The 17,373-nt window shown below is 40.6% G+C and overlaps 1 protein-coding gene and 1 non-coding gene across 2 annotated transcripts; one reads left to right on the top strand and one right to left on the bottom strand.

Moving 5' to 3' along the window:
* Positions 1–8,635: 8,635 nt before the first annotated feature.
* On the top strand, positions 8,636–11,096 carry LOC108003992 (calaxin-like). The gene is made up of 5 exons (XM_017066588.3): positions 8,636–9,482; positions 9,554–9,714; positions 9,793–9,873; positions 9,969–10,079; positions 10,269–11,096. The coding sequence occupies exons 1-5, from the start codon at positions 9,356–9,358 to the stop codon at positions 10,455–10,457; spliced, it is 669 nt and encodes a 222-aa protein (XP_016922077.1). The 5' UTR covers positions 8,636–9,355; the 3' UTR covers positions 10,458–11,096.
* Trnai-aau (transfer RNA isoleucine (anticodon AAU)) lies at positions 9,005–9,078 on the bottom strand. Its single transcript has one exon. It is a non-coding gene; the product is annotated as a tRNA-Ile (tRNA).
* Positions 11,097–17,373: the final 6,277 nt, after the last annotated feature.

Below are 17,373 nucleotides of genomic sequence, written 5' to 3'. Positions count from 1 at the left end.
TCTCCACAGTGATTAATCGAGATTCCCCCGTCGTCAGAGGGGTAATCCTTAATGCATCGACTGTCAGTTCAGCCGAAAGGCGAAAAACGACGACGAGGGCCAGGACGTACGTGGGAGCTAAAAAAAGAAAAAGAAAGAAAAAAAGGGTAGTACGCGACCCAGTTCCCGGTGTATCGGTAATTTAAGATCGATAAACCTCGATCTATCGGCGCGATCCGGTTACCGGGGCGCGGGCGATTAAAAAGTGTATAGCCGTCCACGGGATAATCCCTTCTCCCCCTTTCGTGGAAATAATACGTGGAATCGGCGGAACACGAGAGCCTCGATAGAATATTAAGTTTCCTGGATCCTGGTGTGTACTTGATATTCGGTTAAAAGAAGAAAAAAAGAAAAAAAGAAAAAAGAAAGAAAGGAAAAAAGTGGATTAAAAATATCGCGTTCCGCGGACATTATACCGTATGGAGAGAAACGAATGCAACGAAAACGTGTCCACCAGGCCAATCTTTACTCGGTTCCCGATGGTCAAAAAGCGTTCGAAATCCTCTTTGCGAGCTTTTTCACGGTTTTACGTTTCATAAACACGACGGTGCAAGTCCAAGGGAGGATCGAGTACGAGGAGAAGGGGGGAGGAGGGTTATGTGGCGAGGGGGTTGAAAGAGGGACAAAGATGAGGCGGCGAAGGAAAGGAAGGAAAGGGCTTATCATATTTTCGTGCTACGCCCGACAAATCCCTAAATCTTGTTTACAAGCAAATTCCACAATACCGGGAGGGGGAGGAGGAGGTATAAGGGATTTAATGGCGACTCGTGGCCGATCTTCGCGAAAGCCTCCTTTAAAGTGTAATTTACTACGAAAGGATTATTCGCCGGATCCTGGATCGGACAGGGGAGATGCCCTTTGTCCAGGGACGACTGCCAAACTCGTTCTTTACGCGGTCACAAAAGCGCGAATTATTCCCATCCGATCCGTGTATCGCTCTCTCTAGCTTAAGCTGTTCGAGTCCTCTCCGCGAGTGCAGAACAGAGCGGAATTCGGGTTTTATGCGAGCCTGGTTTTTGTTGGGATAGGGGGCATAGGGAGTTTAGTTTCCGTGGAAAGCATTTCGAGTTCTCGGCGCTTCGAATCAGTTTTCCTCGATGCTTTTTTATCAGGAAGGTGATTTGTATGAGATGCGCGTGCTGCGTTGGAGGATCAAAAAGCTTGGTAACTGGTGATGGCGATACGAGTGGTAGAAAGAAGGATGCTTCTATCTGGTTTTATTCAAAGGGGAGTCAAAACAGGGAAATATTTGATAATTTACTTGAGAATCTGCAGGTTTGAGAAAGAAAATAATGTGATAGATTCTAAAGCTCAAAGGCTTTTGTTTGCTTTTTCGGAGCATATTGCACGATCTCGAAATAGGTTAACTTGTTTGGAAGCTGTTTTTTTCGATAAATCGAGTTGGTTTCAATGTAGGTTGAGATTGGTTGGTTCGGAGATGGCCCCTTCTTTCTCCTCTCAGCGGGGTGTATTCTGGCCAGCGAAGCGTTCTAACAGGATTATTATGACGCGATGGGTTTGAGATCTATACTCCTAGAATCTAGGATTCTTGCTCCAAATAACAAACGTATAAAAATAAAAAATCTAAATTTAAGCAACATTAAAAATATATATATATATAATCAAATTAAATTTTTCAAAAATTTTCAAAAAGAGTTTCGTTCGAAAATTTCCAGAACGATTTTCAGAAATTTCTCCCTTCTAAATTAAAATATTCTCCAATGAACGGATCGCGGGCCAATATTTATTACAAGTCCATAAACGAAAAGCCACGTTGCACATCGTCAGGAATTTGCTTTAAAAATATTCCCAGAAATAATTTCTTCATTTTTCTCCTTGACTTAGGTAATTTATTCTTTGAATTCAGTGTACTAAAAGTTTCCTTCGTGCACAGCGATATTCGAATTCACGTCATTACTTCGACACAAGCTGAGCTCACATACAACGCCCATCGCGCCTCTTGGAGAGGAACACACCCGATTTAGTCGTGTCAAAAGACACTAGTGATAAATCCAACACGATTTTTCAGTCTTACCAACGCGTTGATAGGGAATGACGGTTTTCCGTGAGCGAAGCTTGTCGAGCTGTTATTCGAGACACCAGACATCGACCACCCCATTTGTCCAATCCCCCTTGGCCCATTTATAAGAAGGGTTGAACGCGTTTATAAATATACCGGAAATCGTCAGCAGTTTATTCACGTTTTCGACACCTTTTTAATACAATTTCGGTGTAATGGAGGCGGTTTGTTGTACGTATTCATGATATATAGACACAGATTTATATACTAAGTTAAATTTAGTATTATAAATCCGATTTTTTCCAATTTGTAGGTTATCCAGAGATTATGGCGGCGCGATACTAGCGCCACGTTATTAACTACTATTACCGATACAATTATACGAAAATATTTAAATTATTACACTTTTCTCTTAATAATATTAATATAATGCTCAACGTATGAAGCTTATATTTGAATCTAATCATTAAAGAATTAATCGACAACAGACTGATTATCTTCTCAGAAAAGAAGAGTTCACAGAATTTCTACGTATCATCAATTGCAAATATTTTTCTAAAGAGATGTTCAAATACAAAGAATGTTTTTCGCGATTCAAACGAGCGTTCGAAAAATTTAACGAGCCGTGTTGTAACGTCGGTTCGCCCTATTAGACCGGATTTCGAGTTTTCCAGCGGCGTGTGACTCCGCCACCCACGTATTCAGAAAACGGATCTTCGTTTTTCCTCGATCGTTTCTTTCCCTCTCTCTCGGTAAAAATTGCACAATGTCCCGGTATGAGGTCCGAAAGGTGTTCCGTTCACAATGGAGGGAGACGCGGGAACGAGAAGAATCCCTGACGGGGGTGGATTGCCAGCCCGTGATCCCATCGATTCACGGTTCACTTAGTTCGAGCCTTCGTTCGACATTTGTCGTACAACTTACTACGATGTTGTTACATAACAATTCACGACACGCGAGACACCCGTCCACATTTTGTGGGAACCGAGCTTTCCTCTTTGCTTCTCGAAGGCTTACCGAAAGTTTCTTTTCCGATCACATTCTTAGTCATTTTAACGATTTATATCCCCGTCATATATAAAAGAACAAAAAATAAATGTTCTCTTCATGATCTAGATTTATTTTTATACGTCATATATACGTATATAATAATTTGTTCATATATTTCTTTATCCAGTTTTTATTATTATTGTTTTCTTCTTTTATATTCTTTAAATACAATTAGATAATCATCGAAAACAATGATTAAAAATAAGTATAATTGTGGACAGATATTGATTCCAGATTATGATAAAGAATTGCTTTAATAGAAGTACATGTTGATGACTATATTACAATTTTATTAAGTATACCTTACTTCTTGTCAGAATAAGTAGAGGGCGACTGCGTATAGAAATGGCAAAAGAAAGAAAACAGGAATGAAAGGGCAGTTTTAAAAAAGGATCTCCTCTTTAAACGATAATTACTTTGTAGTAAAATTTCATTTTTATTATATTGTTTAATTTACTGTTCGTAAATTTCGCTTCAACATAACCTCAAAAAGTTCTTTAATCGAACGAAACGAATCGTACTCGACTATAATATAAAAAAAAATGGAAACTAAATAATTGAAAATGCACGTGAGAGGATATATATGACAATTGTGAAAACATGTGGCAGCTGTAACAACTGAGATCTTAGCAATTAAATTTCGATGGTTATTAATCATTTTCCGTTTTTCGAGCGAGCAAAGTGTGGATCATTAAGAAGGATGAATTCTCGCTGATGAATTTAACACTGGCTACAGGTCTGTTTTTACAGAATGCCTAAGGAAACATTTCACGGACCGCTTCCTGAAGCAATTAATCAATCTTCTCCAACATCGAGGAAATCCTTGTTTGATCTCCGTTTTTTTCCCTTCTCGACAGAGACAACACTTGTACCAAAAAAAAAAAAAACATTTCTCCAAATCCCTTATTCGATAATATTATTTCATATATACTATATGAACTACTTACTTAAGCTCCTCGATTAATCTCAAATCTTCTTTCATCTGAAAAAAAAAATCCACTCACCATTTACTACCACCATAGCCAAAGATGCTTCGCTCTCGCATTTCTTATTGCGATAAATTCATCCTTCGAGCGCTTGTTCCCCAAATTCCCCCATTTCCACCAGTAGCCAAAGCGACCAAACACGATAGCGTCTTAACGTCAAATAAATATCTCGAGCCGAGGAAGGGGCAAATCCTCTTGGAACGACACGAGGGCAAGCAAAACGTTCGGCAAGCCTCTCCTCCGTGTAGTCGCACGGCAATAACTCTAAAATTTGATTGCAGCGGGCATGAAGGGTAGTCTAACTACCCCGAAGGCGACCGTTGGTAATAGGCGGTCAACCCTTGCATCAACACCCACGCGAGCGTGGTGTGGCCGCGCGAGGTTGGCTGCGTGGCGAGGCAGCGCCACGTCGTAAATAAAGGCGAAAATTGTTGACCGGTGCCTTTCGGCTTGGCTCAAGCGTTAAACAAAGGCCCACGGTGATGTCGGCCGACCGTATCTTTGATCTCTGTTTGCCAACGCATGCATCAGCCCGCGAGATAATCGGGAATAATTATTTGTTAGATAAATACGATCCCGGCCGGCGATAGGAAGCCAAATTTATGATGGACCGCTTGAGCCGCTTGTAAATGACGAGCCCTCGCGCACTCCGGAATCACCTCGCTTATAAAAAACGTGCCGCGTGGTTGAGCGCGATCTTCCATTTTTCTTCCATTTTTTTCCCTCCCTCCATTTATTCCAGCGATGTATACGTATACGTGGTGGCATCCGCTTTCTTTATGAGGGTTACGTCGCGATTTGAATTTCTAATTAATTCGAACCTTGTTAATGATTCGCTCGGGAGTGATTGGTTAAGGTGGTTGGATGGAAAGTGGAGGGTCTGTGGCGAGAAGGTGTAGCTTCGAGGGATATTGGTTTCTTACTTTTTTTTTTTTTTCGATAGTTTGTTTTTCGGAAAAGTGGATGCATCCTGTTCATCCTCGCGGAATGAATAATAATTTCATAATTATATATTATGGATCGTTTAGATGTAGATTAGAATAAAATATTGATTCAGATAACTTCGTATTTACATAGTTTTCAGTTTATCAGAGAATTGAAAATAGGTCAGGATCAAATTTCGCAATATTGGATTTTGAATAATGATAAAAAACAGATAGTTTAATTATTTGTGCTCTAACGCTGTATTTAAACCAATATAATTATACCGAAATTAATAATTCTTGATCAATGAAAAGAAGATCATCAGAAGCACAGAATTTTTCTCTTTAAAATGTTTCTTCGTTTATTTAGATACGATTTCTGGTTCCTGAGATATAGTCGTGTAAAGAGAAAATAATTTTTTATCATTTATCTTGAATTTAAATCCTATTAAAATTAGGAAAACTTTGAAGCTCTATAATTCTGAAGATAGTAACATTATATCGACGAATCAACGACCATTAGAAGCGTGGTACCTTACTCTTTAAAACTTTTTTTCATTTGTCTCGATACGATTTCCGGTTCCCAAGATATTATCGTGTAAAGAAAAGGAATTTTTAGTGATTTACTATTTCTATCTTTGTCTATCATTTACTAGGAGCTCTCACTCGTACATTGGACAAGTATCAGACGTGACGATAAACGTGATATTTACGTGACGTAAATATAACTGAGTACTAATAGTTCCAGAAAAAAATATAAGTCATGATATGTTAAGCATTACGAAAACTTTGAATCGTCATATCTGAGCAACCGATTAAGGTATCGGGATAAAACAAAAAATGAATTCAATGACATGGCTTCCTTCATATCTTGAGTAAATTATGACGATGATATTTTTTTTTTAATTTTTTTCTTATTTTTTTTTTACGTAAAAACTCAAAGTTTTATTTTTGATCCTGCTTGATTAATGATCTATAGCTATAATGTAAATTTAATACATGTTTTACATTATATTACATGTTTCTTGTATATCAGTTGAATATTTGAACAAATTTTTAGCTATATAAAAATTTACAATTTAATAGTTATATAGTTTGTTCGTGTGGGGGAAGAAATTCTTTTAATAAAAATTCAACAATTTTCATTAATCGCTAAAAATCCAATAAATGCCAATCTTTTTTCAAATCCCCATCAAAATGTAGTTCTTTGCGGACACAAAATGTGCGTTAAAACAACTTTCTAAACGTGATTTCCACTTAAATATCTTGGCTTTCCTCGAGCACTGGTAGAAATCAAGCTTCAAGCGCGTACGATCGCGGACGTGTTTCGCTCCCGTGCACCTTGTGAAATGTAAATTATAAAACATACACGGGGATGCGTCTTTCTCACGGCTAGAGCTACTATTGCAACTCTTGCTAGCCTGCCCGTGTCTTAATTAGCGCTCCAGAGTGTACGCTCGTCGGTTCAGGTATTCTTAGTATTACTATCTCGAGAGAGCAACGCTGTTTGATCAAACATTTGAGAGATGAAGGCGAAATTTTTGAGAAGATCGATACGCTCCGGTGAACGTTTGGGCAAATAGGTCGACTGTGAACGGAGGCAATAAACGAGTGAACGAGAAAGCAAATAAAACCTATGATCTCATTCAGAGAACAGTCAATGGCTTTAGAATCTCGTAAAATATTACTTATTAAATTCAATATTTATACAGATTATATTTTTAGAAAATTGATACACGTTGCATCACCCCTGATAATAAATAATGACACGCTCAGACTACGATATACCTACATTTCACAATATCGTAAATTCAACGAAATTACTCACTTCCAGTCCAAATTCTCGAATTCACGGTCGCCAAAAATTTCCAGCCGGTTAAATATTTTCGAAACGACGCTTCATCTCCATCCCATCCCTCATTCTCTTCAATCTCCTGCCAACCAACTTTCGAAGAAAGGGAGAAAAAAACAAACAAAAAAGAAAGTTACTCCACGGTTACTTTGCAAACCGTTTCACGGGTCGAAAAAACAATTCACGCTCGCGCGATTCTCCCCCAAGTTTCACGCGTCGGACCCGGTGCACCGTATCGTACATCAACGTCCCGCAGGAAGGTGGGCGGACGTCGCGTCAGCGGGCTGACGCCCCGCGAAATTGAATCTAAAGGGGTCGATGGAGAGGAGAGAAGGGAGAAAGAGGAAAAAGAAGAGAAAAGAGAGAAAGAGAGAGAGAAAGGATCTTCCAACGTTTCTTCCTTCGAGCCACGTTCGCTGCGGGGAGGTCGCAAATCATCACCTCGCTACGTTTACAACGTTAGATAGCCCAAGATTACGGTCGTTCGGGTTTCAAGCCCGAGAAGACACGAGGAATTCGCTCCACCGTCGCGTCCTCCTCCTCTTTTCTCTCGTCCCGTGATTGCCCGATCCAACGCTGCTCACCAACGCCGCCTTTCTCAACCAACCCGCGCCACGATGCCCGTGGATGCCCACTTACGCGAAACAATGCGGCTCCCTTCCACCATCGGCGGTAATTTATCCGCCGGCGGAGGACTAATGAGGCCGTGATTACAGGGGGTCGAGCGTGGGGAAGGGAAGTTCTTGCGCCCGCTCTGTGTCCCGTCCACCTCTCGACGTCCGCCCGTCGTCGCGGATCAGGCCCTTGCGCGGTTGCATATCATCAAGCGCGACGCCCACGCCGTGCCGCGCCACGAGATTTCGTTCGTGAGCGTGCAGTGAACGAGCATTGTTTCGCTCCAAGCACCCGGCCGGGGCTTGATTGAGTGCTTAACGGTGACAGGGGTCGGCTCGGACCTCGGATCATTGAAATGCCTCGCGAGTACGCTCGATGATGCCTGCGTTTCCGACCTTATGGGTCGCGAGAGATCTTTCCTTGCCTCCTCCCGGAAGTTCGGTTAAGTGAATTTTAGAAGAGATTTAAAATTTTGAGGGAATCGGAGAGAATTAGAGAGAAATCGGTTGTGTACCGATGGAAAGATATATTTGTTAGTGTCTTTGAAGAAGTTGGAATTAACGAAATATTCCTATTTTTGTTTCCAAGTCTTCTTTCTAGTATTTTTTTTTTTATTTCTCGAATGAAGTTAACAGAAATTCATAGAAGCGCAATGTGTGTTTATATGTATGTCTGATTTTAATAAAAATAACCTGAACCGCAATTCAATCCCTCAAGAATCTTAATATCTCTTTTCCGTTCTGTTCCTCGAAATCATGCGACAATTCGCATGTAACATGGGAAAAGGCCAAAACTTCGTATTCCATTCCTGTTTTATTCCTGTCGGACCGCGAATTCCCATATTCGGTATTCCAGTCACCGTGTCCGCAACCCCTTCCACGTGACCAATGGTCCTCAGAACGCCTCGTGCTCACCCTTGCGGATGATCTTTCAACCATTTCCACTTTTTTACACGAAATCCTCCTGGCTTTGCACCTTGTTTATTACCTCGCTATCTCTAAACGATGTCATTAGACGATATTTTATCGGCGCCTTTCTTTACGATGATCGGAACCACTGATCATCGTTTCGTTTTATTTCTCGCTTGGATTTTATGGAAGAATCGCGTGAGAATCTTTTATGACATTCTTCTTATTATGAATTATTTCGCGACAAAAAATATTTCACTTTATTTATGTGCAATCTTTCTTACGAGTTTCTGCGAAAAAAGATTAAACGAATCTGTTTACATCTGCTCGTGTTGGAACGTGTTATCGCGATGAACGTTTCGTAACCAACGTTTCTTATCATTTTTACGAGATTGTGAAATCGGTAACGTGTCAATGATATATTGATTATATAAATCTATGAAATTTAAATAAGTATAATGAAAATTGTTGGTTATAAATAACGAAACGCGAAATACAATGATAAATATACGTAATAAGGAACACTGAAAACTGAATTATTATCGAGCAGTAAAGCTCTATGTCTATAAATAACTTTTTTATAAATATTTGAAAATTATAAAAAAAAATTCTGGCCCATGAGGGGATCGAACCCGCGACCTTCGCGTTATTAGCACGACGCTCTAACCAACTGAGCTAATGGGCCGATGGAAGACACGCTGAGTTCTTTATATTTCACGTAAATTTACAATACAAAATTTAATATTACAAATAAATTAATCAGTACTATAAATTCGACATGTTTTAATATCGTCGAAATACGTGAAACAATTAAATTTAAAAAGTAGAAGTATGTATCGATTTTTTTTTTCTTAAAAGAATCGAATTCAATGATACGTGGCATCATTCAAGGGACAAATATCTTTCGTTAACTTTCAAAATTTTATATTCAAAATTTTCAAGTATAAGAAAAACTAATCAAAATGCCGGCGGAACAGGCGGTTGATATGTTAAACGATACCCTAGCGGAGATCGTGTTTAGGACTAAAAACGTAAATAAATTTAAAAGATTGGCACGGAACACGCATTTCAATTACAGAGAAGTTGAAGGTTAGAAATTAACAGTAACCATCACCAATTTTTTTTCATTGTATTCTTTTTAATTCCATTTACTTTTACAGCCTTGGCAATTATTCATCGAAAGTGCGTTCAGATAATGGGTCCCATAAGCAGAATATTATTTCGAGATCTGTTCCATGCTGGTTTCGATTTCACGGAAAATATTCGCCATATATTGGTGGACAAAATGTTCTCAGTAATCGACAAACGTAATGCTTTACAGGTAATATCAATTTTATGAAATATTAACCTTCAATCATAGTTAAATCGATCGATTATTGCAAAGAATAATTTCCAATAGATACATTGTGACAATTGGATCGAAGGTCTTTCGGTGATTCTTCGCGGAACTATAGAGGAGAAGATACATTTTGCTTATCAAGTAACCATTTTGTTCCATATTTTTCCATCTTTATTGTTCTTTTTAATTAATCTATTCTTCTACATTATCTTTCTTACATTTTCTTAATTTAATAGACGTACGATCATTTGAGAACACACAAATTAAAAAAGGAGCACATATTTCCCATGATGCGCGGTTGTTTAATTAAACTGCAGAACGATGAAAACCCAGACGAAGCCGTGAAGGTAACAACCTATAATATATTTTCTATCTCGCTTTTAATTTAAATTCGAAGAAACCTTGTTCTGATTCTTATATCAATTTCTACTGATTCTGAAATTTTATTGCTCGATAAATAAAAAAAAAAAATGTGCTCACATTCATATTTTATTAATCTCTTTCAAAAATTACCAATATATTTTTCTTTTGTACAGGATTTGATAGATTTGTTAATAAAAAAATTGGACGTGGATCGCGATGGCATGATATCGGAAGAGGATTTTAAAACAGCGGTGAAAGACAGAAACCCTCTTCTTTTGGAATGCATGGGACCAGTGTTTCCTTCCAGAGATGCTCGCCACGTTTTCCTCAGCACATTTACGGATCGTATGGGAAGATATTAACGAGCCATCCTTATCGAAGAATAATTTCTCAGAGGGAAATACGCTTCTCTCTTTCTCTCTCTCTTTCTCCTTGAAATCCAAGTTTGGATTTTGCCAATCCTCGTCTGCAGAAGCTAACAGCAAGGTCTGACAGAGGCAACAGAGGAGGGAAGGAGAAGGAAAATGTAGCAAATCGGACAGAAGGGATCCGCCTAGGCCCTGTAAACGGTTCACTAGATTTTCGAGGCTGTCTGAACTGCATTCATCACGATTCGTCGAACGTGGAAGATTGACTTGCTCTTTCTTAACAAACAATCGCTAATGGACCGCGATAATACCGCCTCCTAATCGCATCAGATGCAAACCGTGACGCAACCGTCGATAAGATGCGATCAATTGCTCAATTGAGTTTCGTCAAGTGCAATTTCTATCTGTTCTATATCGTTATATCGTTCTTAGTGCAAGCTGAAAAATATATCGTGCGATGTGAGTATGGATTTATCTCATTACGTTTATATATATATTTATTTATTTTGTGAAAAGTTTTCGTGACACAAAATTTATACGATAATTATAGAATTATAGTGTTATGCGATTATACGCTGATGAACAGATTTTTGTGTGGAAATATATGCAAAGAATATACATTTTTTTCACAAATTCCAGCATTTCTAATAATTACAATAAGCATAATACTACATGAAATACTTAAATATTATAAATTAATATTTTACTTCTTACCTCTTCCTCAATATATCGTTCACATTTCGCAGCCTCCGCCCTCGTGCACAACGGCAACCCTCTAATCCATCCCTTTTTCTTCCTTCTATTAATAAATACGGGCGTACACACAGAACGATATAGGCGAAATACAGATCTCCAGAGGAGCGAGCAGGGTGGCGCGTAAAAGCCGCAATTCCAGTCGCGTAGGTGGATGTGTTACAAAAAAACATAATGAATGTTTGAGGATCGAGGGGGATGGGCCGATCCTCGCGTCTCAAGCAGCTATAACAACAAATTAAACGAGAAAATCTCGAGGCTTTCGTCGAAACGTCCACCCTGCCCTCCAGCTCTCTCGATCTTCACAAAGCGTGGGCGTATATGCACGTACACACGACGTAAAACACCAACACGCAAGCCTTAGTTATCCGAGAGAGATAGAGAGAGAGAGAGAGAGAGAGTCCTCCTTTTCCCTTCCATCTCTTCTACCTCTTCTTCTCTCGTTTATCTACTCGTTCAAACGAGGGAGAAGGTGGAACGGATATTCTGTAAAGAGTATAATAACGTGCGTATGAAAGGGCAGATCCTTTGTGGGTAGCCGACCGTGTCTTGAAAGGATCCACCAGGATCTGGCTAAGGTGCACGGGGTAGGGAGGATCGTTCGAGATCGAGAGTTAGGGCACCAGCTGAGAAAACATGCCCGTGGCGTGTCGACAGCGAAACGTTCGTATTTGTGTCGGTCTGGATGCGATACATGTCGAAAGGGGAAGGGAGGGGCCAGTGGTAGGTTCCAGGATGTTCGTAAATTCGTAGGTCGCGGAAGGTGGCCACGTGAATTCCTCCTTTCTTGCACTTGCGTCGCCAAGTTTGGAGAATTGTGTGAAACGCGAGGAACAGAAACATCTCTTTCTCAAAATTTATTTTACTTGAGTAGATAGAAAAGGATTGCTTTTTAGTAGCAACGTTCGATTTATTTAATCGAATGAGACAAATACGGAAAGATTGTCTTCCGAATTTTAATTTTAATTTTAATTTTGTTATCGATCATATAATACGTGATAAATAGTAAGTTGAGATATTTGGATTCTTCTGGAGTAGTTATTAATTTTTTTTTTTAAATTTCAATCGAGAAATCTGATAATCAATGGAAAAGTCGCAGGTTTATCCTAAGAAAATAATATTTAGTGTATTTATTGAGAAGAGTCCGGTTGGGGAAAGAGGTATATATCTGGGTAAATCATAGCAGAAATTCGCATCCTGAGCACGGATGAAATCACGACTTGTGATATATTGCAACACGATCTCGAAGATAGAGACTATTTCGCCGACGACGGAAGCATTTCTGCCTGGGACCGGAATAAATTATAATCAACGTCGGATGCGCGGAATAACCCAGATTTCTATAGAATATCCTTTCCACGAGTTGCACGCGCTGCACGATTCATTGCACACGTTCTCGCTATTCATAACACCGTGTACGCTATAGGAATTAACTGTGTACACGTTACGAAACATGCCAAGCTCGCTAGAACGATCCTGTAAAAATTTAATTTTTTTTATCGTAAGTTTAATTATACTTGTAATTACTATTATAAATATGAAACGAAAGAAATTTGTCGATTAGTAATAATAATTCCATAGAAATCGAATCAATCATTAATTCGAGTATATAACATCAAAGTTAAGAAAAGTTTAGAAGCACGAAAACATTATCGAATTCGTTTCTTTCCCCAATTTTAATTTAAAATTTGATCAAGTGATACGTATCTACTTCAGCGACCACTTCATCTATATTTCGAGCATCAGAAAATTATACAACGTTCTTTCAAAAAATTTTTTTCTCGAACGGAGATTACCAGCCTCTAATAAAAGCTATCTTACACTTTCGTGTAATTATTTCGAATCTCTTCTTTTTTTATGGTCGAAAACGTAGGTGAGACGACGGAAGCCGACGGAAGACGAGAAGAGGCGACGAGAGAGGGGCATAAATTATAATCAGACTCGGTTACGCGGAATGGCTGTGATTTGGATGGAACGTGATGAGACGGCGACCGATTCGATTTGCGTGGCCCACGCCCACGCATCAAAGGGGCCGGCAACGTGGTCCACAAGCAAAGGATTACGAGAATACCCCTGCGAGCCTTTTTCTCGGCCGATAAATCCAGGCTGGTGAGCCGGTGGAGGGGCACGATCCAACGTGAAATCCAACGCGTAGACCGCATTCACGCGTGCATACGCGAGGGCGGGGGAGAGGAGGAGGGGTGGGTTTAGAAAAGGTGAAAGGTGAGGGAGGAGGAATAAAAATGTCCTTCTCCTTGTTCGAGCGACACGTGACCCCGTGCCCTTCGAATCCAGTCAAACTCGATTTCAGCGCCATTGTGCGCCGCTTTTTTAACGGGGCTTTCAGGATTTTTTTGTCCCGGTTTATTAAATTTAGAACAGAAGAGTTGTTCGATATATTCGACCGGAAATTGTGGAAAAAATTTATGACTTTCCCTAGATTTTCCTTCTCACTCGTGGCAATAATGGAGGCTCTTGATCCAATTTACAGAAATTAAGAAATATTATGTATGTATTCGATCACAACGAATTCTTCGATTCTAGATATTTTATTGGAAATCAAACGCAACATTTCCAAATGTTTAATCGCTATTTAAACATATCACTGTTCGCTCGAACTTTCGTCGTACCATTGACAAATTATCAAACGATATTGTCACGATATTTTAACGACGATTTTATTCAAAGTCGAGAATCCTCGAATGCGAATTATTCGAAGCTGGACCCAATCTCGACGACAATCAATTCCAAGCTTTCGCGAATTCCGCTGTACAACAACCGCTTAATCGCGTCCATCGAGCGTTAATCATTCCCTCGCGGCGTATGGAGACACCTACGCGCGGGATCAACGCCGCGATCGGGTAAACCGATAAATCAAGCATCCAGAAATTTATGATTGCCACGTACATGTATAGTACGTGTACGGGACACGCGTCCGGTGGAAGCAGGCAAAAGGTCAGCCGCCATGCGACCAATAAATTTAATTAACGGATAGGCGAAAGCGTGGACCATGAACAGATGCAAATTGTTGCCGATCGTTTCATTCTCTGACCACCTTTCGGTCTCCTGAGCATACGCGAGTGGAATATTCATCACGGAAATAGTATAAATTTTCAACGAAAGATCATTTACATATAATTTACATTTATTTATTTTTATAACAATATCCGTATTCTTCGATCGATTATCGAAAACACGTTTCACAACGCTATTTCAAACTACTTTAGTCATATTACCCATTCAAAATTCTCATTTCTCTGACGAGACTTCTTACGAGACACACGGTATGCACATATACATACCATACTCGTGAAAATGAAGAAAAAGCGAGCCGCCATGAGACCGATAAATTTAATTAACGGATAGGCGAAGCGAACGAGGCAGGCGCACGCCGCAAATCGTTCCGTTTTTCTGAGGATAGGGAAAAAATCGCGGCCGTACACTTTCGGTGCACACGGGAGAGATCCATAAATATCGATGCAGCGGCCGTTCTGCTCTAGCTGAGCCGCGCGGGTTGCACAATGTTTCGCGCGCGGAATGTTCAATGAAGCGTGCAGATGCGCGTAGCACCGGTCACGAGGGAGGAAACGTTGGCGAGCGAGAAAGAGAAAGAGAGAGAGCGAGAGGGGGGAGCGAGACGGCGAGGTCGCCCGCTCGAACACGACACCGTGTTGTCGAAACAGCGGGATCTAGTTGGGCTGACACCGGGCTCCCGGGACAAATGGATTCAGGAAGATTCCGCTAACGAATCCGCTGATTTATCGCCGCGGACCTCGTTTCCTTGGTAGCACGTCAGTTTCCACGCACGCCGATCCCCACACCCAAGAGTTATGGGCCACGGAAATACGAGAGAGGAGGTTTGTTTCTGAGGAGAAACGATAGGTGTATAAATATGGGCATGTCTGGTGGTTCGGGAACAATGTCGGGATTAGGTGCAGCGATTAATGTTTTGTTTTTCAAACTTTCTTAATATTCCTCGACTACTTTTTTTATTTAAGGCTTAATTTTAAGAGTTGCCGATTTTTGAAATCGTGGAATCTTTATCATTTGAATTTTGAGCCTAAGTGTAATATTGGAAGATCGTAATGAAATATAAGTCGCTGTTCGAAAATTCGTGGAAGAAGTGATTCGTAGCAAATCTAAAGTAACGTTCCAAGTGCACGGAGAGGATTAGTACGGAGATATCTCATTTTATTTAAGAGTTTCCGATTTTTGAAATCGTGCCTTTATCATTTGAATTTTGAGTCTAAGTGTAATATTGGAAGATCGTAATGAAATATAAGTCGCTGTTCGAAAATTCGTGGAAGAAGTGATTCGTAGCAAATCTAAAGTAACGTTCGAAGTGCACGGAGAGGATTAGTACGGAGATATCTCGTTTCGATAAACCCAGATGGAGCCACGGTCTTCGAAACTTCATCGCGTAACGAAAGAACACGTGCGTTCACGCATCGGGGATCATTCCTCCGATCCATTTAACAAGTCTCTCTCGCAAAAAAACACGAATCCTGAAATTCCTCGTAAACGTTCCTCCCGAAAATCATGCTCCACCCCCCTCTCGTAATAGGAGGGAGTTTCTGATTTCGCTTGGCACGGAGTTAATTAGCCTGGCGAAACGAGACGAGGGATACGTCAGACACGGACGATAGGATCTTTGAAAGGCGTGCACCGGGCAACGCCCGCGACTCGCCACGCGACTAGACAGATTTCCAAGAGGAGAAACTCTCCTCGCCTCGTACAAAACCACGCGACGCGACGTGACGGACGGTATAAACGATTCTGCTCGTTCCTAAGCCACGGATTCAATTTTCTTCTCGTCGGATCGGAGGGAACGGCCGAAATTCGCGCGCCATTGCACGAATTCCTGACCACTGGTGGCTCTCGCCCGGTTGAATTTCAGGGAGCTTATCGCGGTATTGTTAGGCAGTCGAGAGATATCGTTTAATGGTGGATATAAATTCGCGTTCGAGGGAAGGATTAGGTTTATTCGGGTGATTTGTTCTAAATGGGATACCATATTTTGGAACGGGGATGTGGAACCGAGATAAATTTTAATCGAATCGAATTTATTCTTATCTCTTTTCATTCTTATTTATTTATCCATTTGTACCGTCATCTTTTTATCATCTTTTTTTTAATTAAATACCAGGAATAAACTTGAGGATCTTTACCAAACAAGCACACGTTCCATTTGATTTTATCTTAGATACACGTCGCACTTTTGCAATATTTTTCAATCTACATTCATTACTTTTCAAAAATTTTCATTTTGTTTCAAACAAATATATTCTCTTCCATTAAACTCTCCACACCACAATTTCCAACCAGGAATCTCTGGAAACTAACAACAAACATCTACATAAACCATCATCTTCCCAACGACGTGCCTCTAATTAATTGCCCACCGGCAAATGAACACCGGTGGTACTCTCTCTCCACGAGCGCGCATACATACACACCCACACACACACACTTCTCCATCGAGATACACGAAAATCCGCCAAAGGTATTTATCAAATCCGACCGCTCGCACAAAGGAAGATTAATAACGGGGCGAATAAAAGGGCTCCGTTAAAAAATGGACGACCGATATCGTGGCGTCTTATTGAACGCTCACCCTTGAGATTCGATCGGCGTCCAAAGATAACCCGGCCAATTAATGAACGCGAGAAAGAGGAACGCGCAAGATTCGGCCGTGATACCGCTGACCGGCCGCTGCCCACTCCACAAGGCGAGAAACTTTTCGAGACAGGCTGCGTGAGATAATGGCGAGAGGCGCAACGTTGCACAAGGATAGGGGCCATCGCCATAAACTATCTGTAGGTGTCGAGTTTGTCACGGTCATGCGAGACCGAGTTTTCAAAACAGGATTAGGCGTCGGCCGGATCTCGGCGTCGTATCTCTTCTCTGCTCTGCGAAACGTGCATCGTCCATTTTTCACCGACATCCTCTCCTCTCCTCTTCCGATTGCTCGTCTCTCCCCTCTCTCCCTCTCTTTTTTTTCTTCTCTTTTTCAACTTCGACTCGTTTTCTTCGGCCACGAGCGGTGGGTAACCGGAGGGATTATCCACATCCGGTCATTTTTGTCTAATTTTTTTCTTTTTCTTCCCCTCCTTTTCTTTCCGCCACCCCCATCTTCCTTCGACGCGCTCGTGGACGC

Source organism: Apis cerana, linkage group LG13 (assembly GCF_029169275.1).
Source record: "Apis cerana isolate GH-2021 linkage group LG13, AcerK_1.0, whole genome shotgun sequence".
Classification (NCBI taxonomy): Eukaryota; Metazoa; Arthropoda; class Insecta; order Hymenoptera; family Apidae; genus Apis; species Apis cerana.
Note: the sequence above shows the minus strand (reverse complement) of the source record. Positions and strands in the feature narration are given on the sequence as shown.

Bases quoted from the DNA above. Each gene is read 5' to 3' on its own strand.
- LOC108003992 (XM_017066588.3), top strand. From the start codon at position 9,356: ATGCCGGCGGAACAGGCGGTTGATATGTTAAACGATACCCTAGCGGAG. The intron at 9,483-9,553 runs GTTAGAAATTAA...TTACTTTTACAG, and splicing joins CAATTACAGAGAAGTTGAAG to CCTTGGCAATTATTCATCGA. The intron at 10,080-10,268 runs GTAACAACCTAT...TCTTTTGTACAG, and splicing joins ACCCAGACGAAGCCGTGAAG to GATTTGATAGATTTGTTAAT.